The 21,192-nt window shown below is 42.9% G+C and overlaps 1 protein-coding gene across 5 annotated transcripts in view; it reads left to right on the top strand.

The window, feature by feature from the left end:
• Positions 1-21,192, top strand: part of ELP3 (elongator acetyltransferase complex subunit 3) — a 133,002-nt gene that overhangs the window by 91,250 nt on the left and 20,560 nt on the right. For 4 of the 5 annotated variants that reach the window (XM_073335612.1, XM_073335613.1, XM_073335614.1 and 1 more), the window contains 2 exons: positions 5,661-5,888; positions 11,796-11,877. In XM_073335612.1, the coding sequence (XP_073191713.1) occupies positions 5,661-5,888; positions 11,796-11,877 (310 nt within the window). Of the gene's footprint in view, positions 1-5,660; positions 5,889-11,795; positions 11,878-13,106; positions 13,150-21,192 lie in introns of all 5 variants that reach the window. The other variant, XM_073335615.1, reaches the window with a different exon arrangement.

Raw genomic sequence — 21,192 nt, 5'->3', positions numbered from 1 at the left:
CCAGTCTGGGGTTCTGGCTGCCGGCCCCTTGCCAGCTGGGGTCCCGGCCACATGTCCTGCTCAGCCTGCTGCCAGCCTAGGTGAACGGAACCCCAGGCTGGCAGCAGGCTAAGCGGGCCGGCGGCGTAAGATCAGCATTTTAATTTAATTTTAAAGGAAGTTTCTTAAACATTTTGAAAACCTTGTTTACTTTACATATGACAATAGTTTAGTTATATATTGACCTTTAGAGAGAGATCTTCTAAAAAACGTTAAAATGTATTATTGGCACGTAAAACCTTAAATTAAAATGAATAAACGAAGACTCGGCACACCACTTCTGAAAGGTTGCCGGCCCCTGGTCTAGATAATGACAATCTCATGCCACTGAATCTCAGAAAAATGTATATCAATAGGAACCTAGAGATAAAATGCGTGAAAAGCAACTTATTTATTATTTATATTATCGTAATGCCTAGGAGCTCCAATTATGGTCCAAGAACTCGTTGTGCTAGGAACTGTACAAACACTAAACAAAAAAACAGCCTACAATCTATGTATAAGACAACAGATAGATAGAGACAGAGGAGTACAAGGAAACAGTATCTGTCAGCATCAAAGGCAGTAGTCTCAGCACACCAGGAACCTAGCCATTGTCGAGCTTGTTGTAGGCCTCTTGGCAAAGATGAGTTTTGAGGAAGATTGTGAAGGAGAGTAATTAGTAAGTTTTGCAGATATTTACGGGGAGTTTCTCCCCAGCATGAGGGGCTACATGGGAGAAAGCACCAAAATGCTTATTTGAAAATTTAGCAAGTGGGCAATAAAACATCAGCCTATAGCATTTGATAATTTGATCTGATGACGTGCAGTGATATTTTCCTTGCCTTTAAAATTAACAATTTCCTTGATAGAAGAGGTCATTGTAGATCTAATACAATTAAATCTGTTCACTGAAACCACTTAAGATTATATAACATCTTTCCTTTTGTAGAAGGTTAATAAGTTGTATCTATTTTAGAATCGTGATGTGTCTGGTTCTTTAAATTATTTTTAATTGGTTTTTAAAAATCCATTGAAATAAAAATATTTATGATTAGTTGGTTATTTACTAATCTATTTCTGGGTTCCTGTTCAATTGGTAACATTTCTCATTAGTAGTAGACAAGGCATTTGTTTGCTCTCAAAATGGCCTTGAATTGTATGTAGTGCTAATATATCCTTAATAGCCTTTAAAAAAATATCTAGTGAATGTTCTTGCTAGTGAATGTTCTTGCTGGATGGACAGCTTTGGAGACTGAACTCTGTCATGTTTTCACAGAATGGCAACTGCTAATGCAAACTCTGCTACACATTCTACCTTAACTCTGAAGTGAATGTTTTACCTCTAGGGCAGATGGAAACTGCCTGTACTGCCCTTCCCTCCTGCCCCCCCACCCAAAAAAAAAAAAAAGTGTTTTGGATCAAGATAGCTATCTTGAAATAGAATCCTAGAGGAGATGAGGCATATGTATATTTTTAACCTCGATGTAGCTCATTGAGGTCAACACTATACATACTGTCCCTTCACCCTGTTTCTCCTCTTCTTCTCCCCCTCCCCCCGGCCCCGATTTACCTTGACTAGCAAACTACCAGTGGCATGTATCTGCTAGGATTCTGCATCAAGGGAGCTATCTCAATGTAAAAAACCTACCATTTTTGCGGTGAAGACGTAGCCTGAAAAGTTCATTCTGTATAAGCCACTTGTCCTAATATTAAGGTCAAGGATTATCAGCAGGGGTACTAGTTATTGCTAAAGCTATGTTTATGTCCCGGAGGTCATGGAAGTCACGGAATTCAGACTTCCAGAGATGACCTTGACATTCTCTACTTCAGAGCTGCAGGACTCTGGAGCTGGGAGCCAGCGGGGCTGTGGCAGGGTTCCAGTGACAGGGGACCCCCTGCAAGGTTCCAGCCACTGGTGACAGACTCCTGAGGGAGCCCTCCTCAGGGTTCCAGCAACCAGATGACAACCTCACAGTGGGGAGAGAGTGAGGGAGGAGGACACCTCGGGCAAGCAGCTGGGGGTGTCCCATTTTCTCTTTGGGAAATATCATCACTCTGCAGCTCCCAGATGCTGTGGGTGGAGGGGGGCCCCCCGAAGCTTCCAGCTGCTGCGGGCAGAGGGGGAACCCCACAGCTCCCAACCACCATGGTGGCAGGGGAAATCATGGACCTGCAAAAGTCACAGATATGTCAGATAGGCTTCCATGAATTTTTGTTTATTGCCTGTGACTTTTACTAAAAATAACCATGACAAAATCTTAGCCTTAGTTATTGCCAGTTGTTTCTTTTTCACATGCACACTTATATTCTAGGAACTGGATTGAAAGCTAAAATTCATTTCATTGTCGTTAGCTGCCAGTCACTTCAGGTGTTCTGTTTGACACTGTCTCCCACAGTATTCTTGCCAACAAGTTAAAGAAGTATGGGCTGGATGAATGGACTATAAGGTGGATAGAAAGCTGGCTAGATTGTCAGGCTCAACGAGTAGTGATCAATGGCTCCATGTCTAGTTGGCAGCCGGTATCGAGTGGAGTGCCCCAGGGGTCGGTCCTGGGGCCAGTTTTGTTCATTATCTTCATAAATGATCTGGAGGATGGTGTGGATTGCACCCTCAGCAAGTTTGCAGATGACACTAAACTGGGAGGAGTGGTAGATACGCTGGAGGGTAGGGATAGGATACAGAGGGACCTAGACAAATTGGAGGAATCGGCCAAAAGAAATCTGATGAGGTTCAACAAGGACAAGTGCAGAGTCCTGCACTTAGGACGGAAGAATCCAATGCACCGCTACAGACTAGGGACCGAATGGCTAGGCAGCAGTTCTACAGAAAAGGACCTAGGGGTTACAGTGGACGAGAAGCTGGATATGAGTGAACAGTGTGCCCTTGTTGCCAAGAAGGCCAATGGCATTTTGGGATGTATACGTAGGGGCATTGCCAGCAGATCGAGGGACGTGATCGTTCCCCTCTATTCGACACTGGTGAGGCCTCATCTGGAGTAATGTGTCCAGTTTTGGGCCCCACACTACAAGAAGGATTTGGAAAAATTGGAAAGAGTCCAGCGGAGGGCAACAAAAATGATTAGCAAAAAGAAAAGGAGTACTTGTGGCACCTTAGAGACTATTGGTTAGTCTCTAAGGTGCCACAAGTACTCCTTTTCTTTTTGCGAATACAGACTAACACGGCTGTTCCTCTGAAAAATGATTAGGGGACTGGAACACATGACTTATGAGGAGAGGCTGAGGGAACTGGGGATGTTTAGTCTTCAGAAGAGAAGAATGAGGGGGGATTTGATAGCTGCTTTCAACTACCTGAAAGGGGGTTCCAAAGAGGATGGCTCTAGACTGTTCTCAGTGGTAGCAGATGAGAGAATGAGGAGTAATGGTCTCAAGTTGCAGTGGGGGAAATTTAGGTTGGATATTAGGAAAAACTTTTTCACTGTGAGGGTGGTGAAAAACTGGAATGCGTTACCTAGGGAGGTGGTGGAATCTCCTTCCCTAGAAGTTTTTAAGGTCAGGCTTGACAAAGCCGTGGCTGGGATGATTTAATTGGGGATCGGTCCCTGCTTTGAGCAGAGGGTTGGACTAGATGACCTCCTGAGGTCCCTTCCAACCCTGATATTCTATGATTCACTGTATCTCTTTTCTGTCTCCCTTAGTCATCAAGACCCCTTTAGAAGATTTTCTTTAAATTGGCTTTTTATATACATTATGTAGGTCTAGCTGTATATTCAACCCACATAGAGCTTCTGTTTACCTAGGGAAGAGGGCAGAGCAGAGGACCCCATGGAGTCCACTAGGGACCTTGCTATGCAGATGTAATTTATTTGGCAAATGCTTAGATACTGTGAAAGGAGCACTATACAAAACTCTGTTAAAGTTGGAGATTTTTATATCCTATTTTTTTCTCCCGAGCTTTGTCATCTTGTCTTTTTAGATGGCAGGCTCTTGAGGACAAGGACTATTTGTTTGGGCAGCACAAAGTACAAAGGAGTTCTACTTGTTACTGAAATAGAAATGTTTCTCCCATTTTATTGCTTTTCCTTAATTAGGAAGCCCAGAGTTCACGAAGCTTTAAATCTAAAACCTTTTGGGTTAGCTGTGTTAATATTATTTTCTGCCTCCTTTCTTTAGCTGTGAATTAATAAAGCCTGTGTAATGAGTGGGTCTTTAACTTAGGCTCTATATTACAAGGAGAGTAGGTTTTGCCTGCATGGAGCTCATCGCAGGATCTGAGCCTCAGATTGTAAACTCTTTAGAGTAAGAATCTTGTCCTCTTATTTTTCAGTAATCTTTGATCATATTGTTGGTGCTGTATAAATAATAGTAGGACTGCTGGATCAACTTTTAGCTCTTCTATTAGGCTCCTCTGCATATTCCTACTCATAGACTGCCTAGGCCAGCTCAACGCATGAGTGTCTCTATGCAGAGTCCATCTCAAAGTAACTTTCATTTTCATGATAGGAATCTGGGCCCTCCTTATTGTATTGTGTTATATGATAGTAGAAATCTTGGAGGACTCTGCATACATGCAAAGATCCATTTGAACTTTTTCACAGATAGTCAACACTGAGATGAGGCTAAGTGAATCTTTATCGGTGTAGTAAGTGAAAGGCCCATTTAATTTTCGGTTGTATACACAAAGGCATATTGATCTCATGAAGCAGAGAGGTAACAGTATCTCACCATTTGGCTCTTGTGTGATCAAGTCTTGAAATAGTGCATTCATTTCTGTGTATCATGTTACCAGAAAGATGATTAGTAGGAAGGAGTTCAGAGGGAACCCCACCTCAAAGCCCTTTACTTGAGCCTTTTAAAACAGGCTGGACAGAGCACTAGAAAGTGTACGTACTACTATAGGGAACAATCCTGCACTGTACTGGCAGGGAAATGGATGTGGGAAAGATCAGCCTAACTTTTGTCATGTAGTCAGTCAGAAATGTTTATGAAGTGTTTTTTGAATCTATATGGATGAAAGGCACTTTATTAAGGAGAGATCATGATCACTTGAAGACCTGTCACTGACAATTTCAGAAAGAAGCAGTTTTATTATGAATTAGAAGACCCAGATTACATTGCTGGCAAGAGACTTTTTCTTTTCAAAGCAGTGGAGACTAGGGGCCAAATTCACCCATGCTGTTAGCAAGTATAACAGTACTGAAACCAGAGCAATACAATTGTAGTCAGGTCTGAATTTGCCCTTAGATGTTTGATTGGAGAGAGAAGCTGCTAGATGTGATGCTCTTGGAGCATCAGTGGAGGTGGAGGTACCAGAGAGAGATCCAGTCTTCCATTTCTATCTTTTACAACCCCGAGCTATTGTGCTGGTTTAGTACTGTCTAAATACCTTATGGGTAGAAGTTTTAAGCACTGAAGAGTAATGGTGTCCACAAATGTATTTTTCACTGAAGTATGACACATTTTGTCTTTAGGTAAATGCGATCGTAGGTCCTTCAGCTCTTATCTACTGCAAAAATCCATCTAGAATGAAGCTGGGCTTTAAGAAAGCACTTCACACTTTTTCTGACCCATAACAGTTTATGGATCCATGAAATTGGTTTTGGTCTATTCAACATGTTGCCCAATTATTTTTTAACAGGATTTTCTTTTCCTCTTCCCCCTTGCTTGTTCTCTTTGAATAGGTTGAGTTAATTCGAAGAGACTATGTGGCAAATGGTGGCTGGGAGACCTTCCTGTCCTATGAAGATCCAGAACAGGATATTCTGGTTGGCCTTCTGCGTTTGCGAAAGTGTTCAGAGGAGTCATTCAGACCTGAGTTGAAGGGAGGTGTTTCCATCGTTAGAGAACTGCATGTGTATGGTAGTGTGGTTCCAGTGAGCAGTCGTGATCCTTCCAAATTTCAGCATCAGGTATCCTAAGTAATCTTCGTTGTCGTCTTTTGTACTCCATCCTGCCTAGCTTTTTTTTATTCGAAAGACTAAGAAAAATTTGTCACAATCTTGATGAGACTGGACATACAGTTACTCTTATAAGAACTTAAGAATGGCCAAACTGGGTCTGAGCAAAGGTCCATCTAGCCCAGTGTCCTGTCGTCCCACAGTGGCCAATGCCAGGTGCCCCATAGGGAATGAACAGAACAGGTAATCCTCAAGTGATCCGTCCCCTCTCGGCCATTCCCAGCTTTTGGCAAAATGAATAATCTGCTGCAACAGAACCAGAATTTAATTTGATCCCCATCTTGTATTCGTACATTAAATTCCTGCCACCAGTGAGCTTTCACTAATGTATTTGAGCTCTTGCAGTTATGGTTGTCTCATGTTTGAAAACATGGGTATGCTCTTTATCTCTATTGCTGTACATCCATATGTAGGCTAGGGGTGGGCAAACTTTTTGGCCCGAGGACCACATCGGGGTTGCGAAACTGTATGGAGGGCCGGGTAGGGAAGGCTTTGCCTCCCCAAACAGCCTGTCCTCTCCCCCTATCCGCCCCCTCCCACTTCCTCAGAATGCCCGACACATCCAACCGCCCATGCTCCTTGTACCGTGACTGCCCCCTCCCGAGACCCACTGTTCCCCCCCCCCCCCCCGCACCCCATCCCCTATCCAACCCCCACTGCTCCCTCTCTCCTGACTGACCCCTGTCCACACCCCTGCCCCCTGGCAAGCCCCCCTGAACCTCTGCTCCATTCAACTGCCTCCTGTCCCCTGACTCCCACCCCCCGATTCCCCTGCCCCTTATCTAACCCCCCCATCTCCTTACCATGCCGCTCAGAGTGGCAGGAGCTCGCAGCCCCACTGCCCGGCCGGAGCCAGCCACGCTGCTTGCATGGCTGCGGGGGAGTGGGGACAGCCGGGCTCCTCCCCAGCCAGGAGCTCAAGGGCTGGGTTGGACAGTCTCACGGGCCGCATGTTGCCCACGGGCCATAGTTTGCCCACCTCTGATGTAGGCTCATGTATGGTGACACTAGTTCAGCCTTCACATACTGAACACCCATAGTTCCTACACCCTCTCTGAGAACTGAGGGGATTAATTCATCTCTAACACACAGATGCAGGAATTGCTTTCAGATTTTGGTTCATCTGTCTACCTGATAGGTGTGAGCAGTGGGGCTGAAGAAGTGAAGTTGAAGGGTATATGATTCAGTCCAAAAACATAAAATGCATACAAGGTATTTTTAAAAAATATGAACATCTTCAACCTAATATTTTCCTCCTAATCAAAGATTGTACATACCAGGGCACTTTACCATTCAGGGATGGGAAGAATTCTTTCTGATTAACATCTTGAGCACTAGTGCCTCTGAATCTACCAAAGTAAGCGTTACTACAGTGCGCATTAGTGCGTCATATGCCATGAAATCTCAATTGATTTTTCTTTCCCTTTGCTTTTTTACTTAAGATGGCCACTTTTTCTGCCCTAGGTTTTGAAATGTTAATTATTCTATAGTCGAAGCATTCATTGTTTTTATGGCTGCCGCCTCGCTGCCTGAGGTCATCACTGTCAAACAAAGTGTTGCATCCTAATGCATTTACACAGAAAAAGATTATTAAATAAAAGGAAGTTAATTTAAAACATCAGCCCTGAGGCTTTCTGATGCAAAGAATAAATTGATTACTTTTGTCTTTTTTTATGCTTGATCTAAAGGCTCAAAATTTACCAGCACAAGATCAAATTCACACTCTTTCCATAATAGGTCAAAAGATGTTGTGGGTAGCAAAGGGATGATGCATGTAATTTTCCTGAGAGAGTCACTGGAAGGAAGTAGTATGAGAAAGCAAGTAAAGTGTATTTGCTTTCCACCTACATATTAATATATTTTAGGGTCCATGTGAAATGGGGTCAGGGATTTTTCCACAGCACTGACCAATGAGGCAAGATTGATAGATTTTACTAAAGAATCTTACCAGAGCATGTAAACTGATGTAAATTTTTCAAAAACAAAACTTGAAAATGAAATCTCCTATACTTGGTAGTAACAATGTTTTTGACGTATGCTCCATTTAAATACTTACCACAAATAAAGAAGCAACAAAAGATATCACATTCTCATTATGACTGTTTCATTTTAGATTTCAGTATTAAAAATCTCTTGAACTGCATAAGGTTATTTAAAAAAACAAAAACATAGAACTAATTTTTGCCCTTCATTTTTATTCTACCCACCACGCAGCAGGCTATGATACACAAACTATGACGCAGAGGCAGCAAAGACATTTCAGAACAGTCTAAACATGTTGTAGAATTGTGTGTGGAGGGGCTCTTCCTTTGTAATGAAACACTATTTTATTTGCTTCCAGTAGCACCCACTTTATGCTAGGAAGTGTATTAACATAAAAGAAGGCGTGGTTCATGCCCTAAAGAGATTACTGTGCACTTTTACAGTGCTTTTCATCTTAGCATCTCAATGCTTTACAAACATTAAGCTTCACAGTACCACATGAGATATGAAGAATAGTCCAGGGCTGTGGGAGACTCAGGATCAATTCTCCGTTCTACCACAGATTTCCTACGTGATCCAGGGCAGGTCACCTAGTCTCTCTTTGCCTCAGTTCACCATCTGTAAAATGGTCATAACAGCACTGCCCTACCTTACGGAGGTATTGTGAGGATAAATACATTGATTGCCAGGTACTCAAATACTAGGGTGATGGGGTCCATATAAATATCTGAAATAGATCCATTTTGTGAGTGGGTAAAGTGAGGCACGTAATTTAAATGACTACTTCAGGATCAATGAATTGTTGGAAAAACTGGAGTAGAACCCAGTCATTCTGACTTGCATTCATAGAATCATAGAATATCAGGGTTGGAAGGGACCTCAGGAGGTCATCTAGTCCAACCCCCTGCTCAAAGCAGGACCAATCCCCAATTAAATCATCCCAGCCACGGCTTTGTCAAGCCTGACCTTAAAAACTTCTAGGGAAGGAGATTCCACCACTTCCCTAGGTAACGCATTCCAGTGTTTCACCACCCTCATAGTGAGAGAGTTTTTCCTAATGTCCAACCTAAATCTCCTCCACTGCAACTGAGACCATTACTCCTTGTTCTCTCATCTGCTACCACTGAGAACAGTCTAGAGCCATCCTCTTTGGAACCCCCTTTCAGGTAGTTGAAAGCAGCTATCAAATCCCCCCTCATTCTTCTCTTCTGAAGACTAAACATCCCCAGTTCCCTCAGCCTCTCCTCATAAGTCATGTGTTCCAGTCCCCTAATCATTTTTGTTGCCCTCCGCTGGACGCTTTCCAATTTTTCCACATCCTTCTTGTAGTGTGGAGCCCAAAACTGGACAGAGTACTCCAGATGAGGCCTCACCAATGTCGAATAGAGGGGAACGATCACGTCCCTCGATCTGCTGGCAATGCCCCTACGTATATATCCCAAAATGCCATTGGCCTTCTTGGCAACAAGGGCACACTGTTCACTCATATCCAACTTCTCGTCCACTGTAACCCCTAGGTCCTTTTCTGTAGAACTGCTGCCAAGCCATTCGGTCCCTAGTCTATAGCGGTGCATTGGATTCTTCCGTCCTAAGTGCAGGACTCTGCGCTTGTCCTTGTTGAACCTCATCAGATTTCTTTTGGCCCAATCCTCCAATTTGTCTAGGTCCCTCTGTATCCTATCCCTACCCTCCAGCGTATCTACCACTCCTCCCAGTTTAGTGTCATCTGCAAACTTGCTGAGGGTGCAATCCACACCATCCTCCAGATCATTTATGAAGATATTGAACAAAACCAGCCCCAGGACCGACCTTGGGGCACTCCACTTGATACCGGCTGCCAACTAGACATGGAGCCATTGATCACTACCCGTTGAGCCCGACAGTCTAGCCAGCTTTCTATCCACCTTATAGTCCATTCATCCAGCCCATACTACTTTAACTTGCTGGCAAGAATACTGTGGGAGACAGTGTCAAAAGCTTTGCTAAAGTCAAAGAACAACACGTCCTCTGCTTTCCCTTCATCCAGAGAGCCAGTTATCTCGTCATAGAAGGCAATTAGATTAGTCAGGCATGACTTGCCCTTGGTGAATCCATGCTGACTGTTCCTGATCACTTTCCTCTCCTCTAAGTGCTTCAGAATTGATTCCTTGAGGACCTGCTCCATGATTTTTCCAGGGACTGAGGTGAGGCTGACTGGCCTGTTGTTCCCAGGATCCTCCTTCTTCCCTTTTTTAAAGATGGGCACTACATTAGCCTTTTTCCAGTCATCTGGGACCTCCCCCGATTGCCAGGAGTTTTCAAAGACAATCACCAATGGCTCTGCAATCTCATCCGCCAACTCCTTTAGCACTCTCGGATGCAACGCATCCGGCCCCATGGACTTGTGCTCGTCCAGCTTTTCTAAATAGTCCCTAACTGCTTCTTTCTCCACAGAGGGCTGGTCACCTTTTCCCCATGCTGTGCTGCCCAGTGCAGTAGTCTGGGAGCTGACCTTGTTCGTGAAGACAGAGGCAAAAAAAGCATTGAGTACATTAGCTTTTTCCACATCCTCTGTCACTAGGTTGCCTCCCTCATTCAGTAAGGGGCCCACACTTTCCTTGCTTTTTTCTTGTTGCTAACATACCTGAAGAAACCCTTCTTGTTACTCTTAACATCTCTTGCTAGCTGCAACTCCAGGTGTGATTTGGCCTTCCTGATTTCACTCCTGCAAGCCCGAGCAATATTTTTATACTCATCCCTGGTCATTTGTCCAATCTTCCACTTCTCGTAAGCTTCTTTTTTGTATTTATGAGCAGCAAGGATTTCACTGTTAAGCCAAGCTGGTCGCCTGCCATATTTACTATTCTTTCTACACATCAGGATGGTTTGTCGCTGTAACCTAAATAAGGATTCTTTAAAATACAGCCAGCTCTCCTGGACTCCTTTCCCCCTCATGTTGTTCTCCCAGGGGATCTTGCCCATCAGTTTCCTGAGGGAGTCAAAGTCTGCTTTTCTGAAGTCCAGGGTCCGTATTCTGCTGCTCTCCTTTCTTCCTTGTGTTAGGATCCTGAACTCGACCATTTCATGGTCAGTGCCTCCCAGGTTCCCATCCACTTTTGCTTCCCCTACTAATTCTTCCTGGTTTGTGAGCAGCAGGTCAAGAAGAGCTCTGCCCCTAGTTGGTTCCTCCAGCACTTGCACCAGGAAATTGTCCCTTACATTTTCCAAAAACTTCCTGGATTGCCGGTGCACTGCTGTATTGCTCTCCCAGCAGATATCAGGGTGATTGAAGTCTCCCATGAGAACCAGGGCCTGCGATCTAGTAACTTCCGTTACTTGCCAGAAGAAAGCCTCGTCCACCTCATCCCCCTGGTCTGGTGGTCTATAGTAGACTCCCACCACGACATCACCCTTGTTGCTCACACTTCTAAACTTAATCCAGAGACTCTCAGGTTTTTCTGCAGTTTCATACTTGAGCTCTGAGCAGTTATACTGCTCTCTTACATACAGTGCAATCCCCCAACTTTTCTGCCCTTTGTTCTGATCACTAGACAGTACTTCCTGCTCCCCTTCTGAGCACAGAGGAAATGTCAGTGAGGGGAGGAGGAGCTTGTTCTCCAGCTAGTTCTAGTACCAACTTGTACCAAGTTGAGTAAATCCGTGGTTTTAGCGTTGTTCTTTGACACTAAGAAGCAGTCAGATGTGAAAAGACTCTAAAAGAAAATTGCTGTTTATACCTATCAGTAATTTCCATTGAAGAAACTTTTGAGTGTTTCACCATTATAAAAGTTAATGTTTGTTGCTGAGCTCTTCTCAAGTACTCAAGCTGTTATTCTTTTCCTTCCCTTGTTTTTATCTTTTTATCATTTTCTTCCCCTCTCGTTTCCTGCTCTCTAGGGATTCGGTATGTTGCTGATGGAGGAAGCAGAAAGGATAGCCAAAGAAGAGCATGGTTCATGGAAAATTGCAGTCATTTCAGGTATCTTTGCTTAATTCTTCTTCAAAACTTAATCTACAAACAAATTAAATAGCAAAAATCTTTGTTAATGCAGAGTTAAGATCTCCTGGTGATAGCTCGTGCCCTTCAAGAATGTCAAATTCAGCAAAACTCAAACTTGTGAAAACCAGGAAGTACAATTAAGGTAAATTAAGTACAACTGCATTCACTGTGATAGATGTAACTATTGAATTGTGGAGGAATAAGTGGGAGCAACTTGGAAGAGCTGCAATTATGATATGAGATCTGGGTCTGAGTTCCTCCATGTGTGTGTTATCAAGGGAAAGAGGCTCATATGTACCATGAGGTTCCAGTCTGCCTCATTCAATACAGAATTGTGTAGGTTGTGTCTGTAGGCAGGCACTGGAGTCGTTTTGCCAGAGGTATTTGTCAGTAGTGAGGTGGGATATGAGAGCAGGCCATGGATTTAATGATCGGTAAGAAAAAGTGTAGGTTTAAGTCATATCCTGTGTGCACATGTGAAGGTATTGGAAAAGGGTATGAAGTGGTTGTTAAATTTTACAAGTGTGGTATTCTCTTGGAGGGAAAGGGTCAATGTTTCAGCTTAGGTTCAGTGCAGGTATCTCCTGTCCAGTATAGTGAAAAGACAAAGTGAGAACATGTGTGTTATGGGCATAGTGAGGTATTGCTCAAAGAAGGTATAGTTAAGGTTGCATGGGCATTTATCTTAATTGTGTAGTTCCTGGTTTTCAGCGGTTTGAGTTTTGCTGAAGTTGACATCCTGGAAGGATACAAGCATCACCAGGTAACCTTTATTCTGCATTAACAGAGCTTTTTGCCATTTAATTGCCTAACTTTTTAAACAGAAAAGAAAAATGTTTGTTGGCAGGAATTAGAGGTAATTTAGACAGTTGTTCTCAGCAAGGTTTGTAGTTGTTATGCTACTGGGTCTAGTTAATAGTCAAAAAAACCTGGCTTCTATATTGTGTTGCTTTTCATCAGTAGATCTCAAAGAGCTTTACATCATTATCCCCATTTTACAGATGGGAAACTGAAGCACAGAGAGATGAAGTGACTTGCTCAAGGTCACCCAGCAGGCCAGTGGCAGAGCTAGCAATAGTCCCAGTCCAGTGGTCTTTCCACTAGGCCACACAGTTGTAATGTGATTCCTCAATCACCCTCCTGTACATTTTGTTATAGTGGAATGGGCGTAATGGTCATGCTTTGAAATGTTTGTCTTGTGTATGCAGTGTTGTTGTAGCCATGCCAGTCCCAGGATGTTAAAGAGACAAGGTGGGTGAGCTAATATCTTTTATTGGACCAACTTCTATTAGTGAGAGAGACAAGCTATTGAGCAATGTGTAGTTGCTAACAGGGCCAGTGAGAGAAATCTCATTCATGGTCTATGTCCATTTTTATTATATGATTGTTACAATGTCATTAAGCATGAAAGAGACTGGTGTGTCTCTCCTTCTCTACGCCCCACCCCACCATTCCCTGCAACATGTAGCTACCACCCTGCCCCCCCCCCACATTTCCAGGTCCCCCGCCCATTCCAGTTCCATTAAGCCATTAGTTAGCACTGTAGAAGCCATAAATGTGTAAGAAGTTGCTCTTTGCTTGTCTCCTGCTATATGCTTCTTTGTAGACATAACACTGGCTTCGGTTTACTGGGAGGTCACACACTATCTTAGGCCTGGTCTGCACTTAAATTTTAAGTCAACATAGCTACAGTGCTCAGAGGTGTGAAAAATCCACACCTCTAGCACAGTAGCTATGCCAACCTAACCCCTGGTGTAGATACAGCAAGATCAGTGGAAGAATGCTTCTGTCACCCTAGCTCCATTGCTTGGGGATATGGGTGTTCCTACAGTGACGGGAAAAAACCCTCCACTGGAGTAGATGGCGTCTATGCTATAGGGTTACGTCAGCGTAGCTAAACCATTATAGTCCCCATAGTGTAGACATGGCATTAAGTGTGTAGCCCAAGTTGCACACTGAGCTGGGCCCCTCGCTCCCACTGCCTAATCCCAGTTAGGACTCCTGCCTCTCAGCCAGGCTTCTCCAGCCATGCCACAGGTCCACCCAATCTGCTCTTCATCCAAACCAGGCCACTCCCCCACACACCCTGGTCAGCCTCTCCACCCCACCCAGCAATGATGTATATTTTATCTGAAATCCAAATGAATAGTTGTTTAAATTTGTGTTGTCTTCATTCCACTAACTCCAGACCCCAGCTCACATGGAAGGGAAGGAAGAGGGGCTTAGACCCCTGAAGAGGGGTAGGGCTTCTCCCAGATCCTAGCACACACGGGGAGAATTCAGGGTTGACAGGCCCCTCCCCACCCCTAAACCCCCAATTTCCTCTGCTACCCTCACATTTTCCAACCCCTCCCAGTTTCCTAGTCCCTACTTCCTCCCCCATACCTTAGCTCCAAACTCCTCTTCTCTCCCCTACCACCCACTCCCCATCACTGTATGTATTGAAACCTTGCCTTAGGTAGTACAGGATCAATCCCAAATTACACCTGATTATTAAATCTTCAAAGGCAAAGCTCTTTAAGAACTTCAGTACTGCAAACCATAATTATACCACAGTATTAGTTATGGATTGCACTTTGGAAAGGGTTTATCATTGGCTCATCCCAAGTGTCTCTTGTTAGTTGCCTTTTATTGAAGACCATCAGTAACAGGTATTCAAACATCAGGGAATCAATTCTTCAGCATCTCCCTATTTTGATGCATTTATTTGGAGATTTTTTTCCCCCCTATAAATAATGAGTCAATTTGGTATTTCTAAAAATGATGGAACAGCAGGGCAGGCAGATCCCCAGAGAGCCTTAACAAAGCACCTCGCTCCTGACCAGCAAGACTCCGCTTCAGAATGTAGTCCTGGGACTCTCTTTAGTGCACCCTGGGAGCTGGCAGTCTCTGAACCAGTCTGTGAATTAGCATCTAATATGGACCATGAGGGAGAGATCATCCAAATTCTGTTTTACTTTGTACTAACCAGAAGGCTAATTGCACACTGAAGTTTTAATGAGTGATGTATTTTAGACCACCATTGAGTGTGTCATGGTACTTTTTCCTGATATGTAGCCCAGTTCACTCTACCCTTTCCCCCCACCGCTGCATTTTGTTCCTTATAGCTGAATTTAGTGCTGGTAAAACGCACCATATTCACTTTAGAGAAGCTCTGAGTACTCTATTACAACAGAGGTAATGGTAGTGTTAGTTGCCCTTTCTTGATGTTGTGCCTCTGCCTTGTTCCAGAAGGATCACTTCCAGGAGTGGAAGCAGGCTAGTCTTCATGGGCCATTCAATCCTTGTACCTTCCATGGAGACTACAAATAAGGGCTATAATTATTACCAATTCTAATGGTGGTTTTTGTGACTGTGGATAACTGGCCTATAGGAATTAGACCAAGATGCCCAACTCATTAAACATAGGACACTGAGCAGTCACCAGATGGTAGTGACTATCAGTCACTACCAACCCTGAGCTGGGTTTGAACCAGTAACCTAGGGATGAATGGTTCCATATTCTACTACAAACACTCTGAATCCTTGAAGACTTGCTTTATCTCTTTCTTAAAAGCAGAAAAATGCATCTCTTCAAAAGAAGGAGTTGAAAGAAAAGCCCTAGACAAAATGTAAAACCACAGGGAGGGAAAAGGAGAAGAATCCTGGAAATGTGTCACTGCTCAATCGGGGTAGGACAAGAAAGTTTGGGGAACCAATGAAGCAAAGCATTTGGAAAACAAACAAACAAAAACTATACCACTAACCAGACAGACCTGCTGAGAAACATTTTCAGAGGCAGCTTACTGCTGAAAGCTTCTCTTTTGTCACACATGCTGGCAGCCTAACACTGCAGTGAGATGGTGGATAATTTTGCAGCTGTGTTGTGTGTACCTGGACCGGTTTCAAAATAGATTTTTAAAATCAGTAACGTAGGGTTAATCTTCTCTAGTGCCGAAGTGAATTCCGGCTGCATTTTGATTTAAAATAAAACCCAACAGGAGAACTGAACTTCACTAGATAACATTTCCCAGGTAACAGCTGGAAGGCATCTGTTCTTCGCAGATTCTTTAGTATTCTTTCCTTGTATGACACACTGCACAGCATTGAATTCTGCACCCTGGAAAACACTGAATGCATCCGATGAAGTGAGCTGTAGCTCACGAAAGCTTATGCTCAAATAAATTCGTTAGTCTCTAACGTGCCACAAGTACTCCTTTTCTTTCAACTAGCATGGCTGTTCCTCGAGGAGTGTAATTCAGTTTGCTTGGCTACTGCCTAAATTAGTAACGTTAATATTGGAATGAACCATTTTATTAACAATCACTGTTCCTACTGTCTTCTTCTCAGAGTTGTGCTCTTTAGCACAGAGGAATCACCACTTGAGAAGCTCTTTCACAGCCCAAACCAATATAATTGTGAGGGCTGGAGAATAGTCAAATTATGGGAAGAAAGAGATTCTTTACGTCCTTGAGCAACTTTACTAAGAGGGATCTGGTATTAATTGTTGGTGCCAGTGAAATCCCATTAATTAGACTTAGGTTCTGGTCCAGGGTCAGAGATGACACTTGGTGCCTGGAAAAGACTGTGTTGAGACAGAGAATGTAGAATTCTAACCTTTTAGCTAAAGTAATTAGGCCATCGCCTACACCACCTCTCCTCTCTCCCCACTGTGAACCCCTATTGTCTCTCATTTCCTCAGCCCTCCCTCTCTTCCACAATGTCCTACTAATCACGACTTTAGAGAGCTGAAAAGACAAACCACTAAAGCAAATGGTCTAGCTTACAGCAGTTTGGGCCAGAGTCTACACTAGAAAAGGTTTGACGGTTTGCAGCTTTCCCAGCAGAGTTTACTAGTTCCCCACGCAAAATAAGATGTACTGGCAGAAACATCTCTGATGGCAGCAGTATAACTGCATCTACAGTAGGGCACTTGCTGGTATAAAAATGTTGCAGAGAAAAAAAAAATCACACCTCTACCCAACATTACTATACTGGGAAAAGATTCTAGTGTAGATCTGACTGTTTCACACAGACCACTGCTATTTTCAGTCATTATTGAACTGTACTTTGAAAATGAACCAGTCTTCTGTATTGTCCAGCTCCCTTCCCCATGACTAGGGTTAATTTATTCTGGAGGCACAGTTGACAACCATGATCACTGCAGCTGCACAGAGAGATTATAATGGATGCCTGCAATTTTTAAATGTTATTAGAAGTTGGAAAACTTCCTTTAATAATGCCAGACCAAGACAGGATACCAGAACAGGATACCAGGAGATCTTAAAAAGTGTCCTTCAGAGAAGGAAGAAGCCTATTGGTCATCTAGTTCATTCCCCTAAGTACTAGAGACAGGACTGTTTACTATGATGTATCCTCCAGTACTCAGCTTTGTCCAATACTGTTTTTAAATGACACTCAGTGATGGGAATGCTACCATTTGGCTTGAGAGACTATTCCATTGTCTAATAGATCTCACTATTAGGAAGTTTTTTCTGATGTTCATTTCTTCCTAATTACAATGGGTGTTTTAGCTGTAGGGCTGACTGCATATGTATTATAACAGAGAATGATAGCTTTCAAGGTTAAAACAAGCTTTCTGAAGAAAGCTTGACTGTTCTAAGTGCTCTAAAATTTGTACAGGAAATCAGGTTGCCTTGAAATTTGGTGTGCCTCATGGAGATATAGGGTAAAGTCTGTGATCCCAATTTAGGGCCATTTGATTAAGGAGTTCCTGAAGTAAAGTCCCTGGAAGCAAAAAAAAAAAAAGCTTTTCTTAAAGTTGCACATTCTGGTATTGCTTTTTTGCCCATGGATAGTGATCAAACCAGAGATTAGATCATTGCACCAGGGTCTCAAATGCTCAAGGGTTACCCCAGTAGCGTGCATAGCACCCACCAGCCCTTTGGGGGAAATCAAATTAGATGTGGATTATAATCCATTATGCTCCTTAGCGTTAGCATGCCTACCTAGCATGAAGCAAACTCTTTTTCTAACGTGTAACAGCTGAAATCTCATGCCTGCTGCCGATTGTTCTGAGTTGGTTTTTAGGATTGCGGTCTCCTGACTAAAAGGAAAGATGCATTTTGCTCTCTTTCAGGTGAAATATCCTTCTTGACCATCCATGTTCCTATTATGTTCTCACATTGTGATCACCATCTTAAAAAAAGAGGGGGGAGAGATAAAAGCTTAAATCTTCTTATTTTCAAGGTTTGGGAGTGCAAGTCTTTGTGATCTTTAGAGCCTGAATATAACACCATCTGTCATAACCATAGCGGTAGCCTAAATTCCTCCTTACCTGTAAGGGGTTAAGAAGCTCAAGTAACCTGGTTGGCACCTGACCAAAGGAACCAATGGGGACAAAAGATACTTTCAAATCTGGTACGGGGGAGAGGTTTTGTTTTGGGTTCTTTGTTTCTGTGGTCGTTCACTCTTGGGACTAATTTTTCTAAACAAGTCTCTCATATGTCAGACTTGTAAGTAACAGCCAGGTAGGGCGTATTAGTTTATCTTTGTTTTCCCAACTTGTGAATTTTCCCTTTGCTAGAGGGAGGTTTACCCCTGTTTTGTTGTAACTTTAAAACTAAAGCTAGAGGGGGTTCCTCTGTGCTCTTTGAATTTTCTGCTACTCTGTAAGATTAACTACCAGCCTAAGTTTACACAGGTGATTCTTTTACCTTTTTTTCTTTAAATAAAATCCTTCTTTTTAAGAACCTGACTGATTTTTCCATTGTTGTAAGACCCAGGGGTTTGGGTCTGTAGTCCCTTTGTAACCAATTGGTGAGGATATATGCTCAAGCATTCCCCAGGAAAGGGGGTGTAGGCTTGGGGGAATATTTTGGGGGAATAGGACTCCCAAGTGGTCCTTTCCCTGATGGTTTGTTAAATCACTTGGTGGTGGCAGCGATCCCAAAGCAAGAAAGGAATCTGTGCCTTGGGGAGCTTTTAACCGAAACTGGTAAGAATAAGGTTAGGGGGGTCTTTCATGTGGGTCCCTGCATCTGTACCCCAGAGTTTAGAGTGGGGAAGGAACCCTGACCCCATCCAATTCCAGTTTTTCCCTAACATACAACTCACCATCTTCCCACACCTCAACACCACCACCTTCCCACCATACAACTCACCACCTTCCCACCACCTTTTAGCGGCCATTTTTCCACCAAGAACTAGTTATGACTTATTGATCATTGCTCTTTATTCAACAAGAAACGCTGTTGCTCCCTCTCCCATCTCACCAGTCACTATACCTGGGGCTTCTGCTGCACACCCAGTTCCTGTGAGCTGTTACCAAGATGAGTGTTGCAGTAGAGAGAATTATCACTTGGCAGAGAGCTGTAATATTTACTGACTAAGCAAGTATCAGGATTCCCTATTACATCCTTTAGTAACTTATACTGGATATCTGAATTCCATCACATCTTGTACATCTTCAGCGTATGTTAGAATTTTCCATGGAGCACAAACTGTCTGAGTTTCTCACCAAACATCTCCCCTAAACTATTTTGTTCTCTCTGTTGTAATTAAAATGTTAATTTGGCAGGTTTTTTACAGAAATTCTACTGTATTTTTTTTTCCAGTCAGGCTGGTTTTAACCGGTGGAGTCAGGAGTTGCATCGTGGCTTAACAGTTACCATTTATTATTATTACTTATTTCTATAGTGCCCGAAATGTAGTAGGCACTGACTAGCAAACAAAGGCTGGGGCAGGGGATGCAACTGAAGTAAGTGTCTGGAGTGAGCTATAATGCATATTATCTACCTTGCAGTTCCTAGGTTAATTTTTTTCCCCTTTTTGTCTCTTTCTGTCACTTCATTTGAGGGTAAGGGTGGTGGGAGAACAGGATGTAATTTGACTGTGAAGGGGGAGTGTGTTTTTTAAGGAAGGATTTGAAGGAAGAGAGGATGAGAGATTTTGCAAACCATGTCAGGGATGACATCCTGGGTGTCGGAAGTATGCATGAAAGGAGGGGCACAGACAGGAGTCGGAGGAGGGTTGAGTGGCATGACTAATTCTGGTTTCACATACTGGATAATACACTTCTCTATTCTGTGGGTCATCCAACAGTGTGGATACAACAAGCTTTCCTCTTGGTGTGTTAGTGATAGTGAGAGACCTCACTCAGGTACTGCCTTGTGTTAAATGCTTGGCCAAACTGGACAGCATTAAGTATTCACATTTTAAAAACAGGGTGGCTTTGTCTCCGCTTGCAAGGTCATTGTTTAGAGCCATTGTGCTGCCTATCCATAACAATAAGGAGGAGATGCTCTTCTTCCCCCTCCCCCCTGCTGTCCCGACCCCCACATCCTATATCAGAGCTAAGTAAAATGTGAATGACTTGTTTATCATGAAGCCATTGCTCATTTAAGGTAATTTTCTGCATGAGTGATGCCATTCTGCTTTTCTGATGCGAGGTAGTATATTAGTATGCAGGCTTAGGTAGCTGAATGGTAGACCCCTGAGGCATTAATCCATTATTCAGAGCTCTTGGGAGGTCTGATCTAAAATGTCTGTTTCATGAACATTTGAAATTATGCTGTGTGTGTTTTCCTTGTGGTTTGTTGATTTTAGTTGCAGCCTTACCGTGTGTGTGTGTGTGTGTGTGTGTATTTCTTTTACTTTCATTAAAACAAAACAACCCTAAAAACCAACCTAAATTCATTGTATATCTGATGTCCACAGGTTAAAGCCTTTATATTCTGGAAGTGCAAATCCTCAGTATGTATGAGTATGTTTGTATCTTGCATTTGCTGAATTTAGCTGTAAGTCTTCTTGTATGCAAGTTGAAATATCTAATGATTGGGTGATGTATTAATTTTTTCCTCCTTTTTGAAGGTTGATTCTATTTTTCATTTTCCACAATAGTTCTTAACTTCCAGTGACTTTCTTAGAAGCAAAAAGGATCACAATACTATTACTAAAATTGAGTTGTGCTGTGATATCAGCTCATGAACTTTACAAATATGAATAGTTCATCTTGTTAGATTTTAAGCCTCCCTATTTATTTACTCCCCTAAATGAAAAAAGCATAAGACTCTTTTCTTGAAGTGGATAAACAAATTCATAGAGCAGGATCCCTTGATCTTTCTTCTAACCAGAAGCTGGATTGTTTTGATAATGTCACCATTCAGTTAATGATTATTGCCATTTATAGTAACTGTGACCAGTGACAGGTTTCAGAGTAGCAGCCCTGTTAGTCTGTATCCGCAAAAAGAAAAGGAGGACTTGTGGTACCTTAGAGACTAACAAATTTATTTGAGCATAAGCTTTCGTGAGCTACAGCTCCCTTCATCGGATGTTCCACAGAATGCATCCGAT

This window comes from Lepidochelys kempii, chromosome 3 (genome assembly GCF_965140265.1).
Source record: "Lepidochelys kempii isolate rLepKem1 chromosome 3, rLepKem1.hap2, whole genome shotgun sequence".
Taxonomy (NCBI): Eukaryota; Metazoa; Chordata; order Testudines; family Cheloniidae; genus Lepidochelys; species Lepidochelys kempii.
Note: the sequence above shows the minus strand (reverse complement) of the source record. Positions and strands in the feature narration are given on the sequence as shown.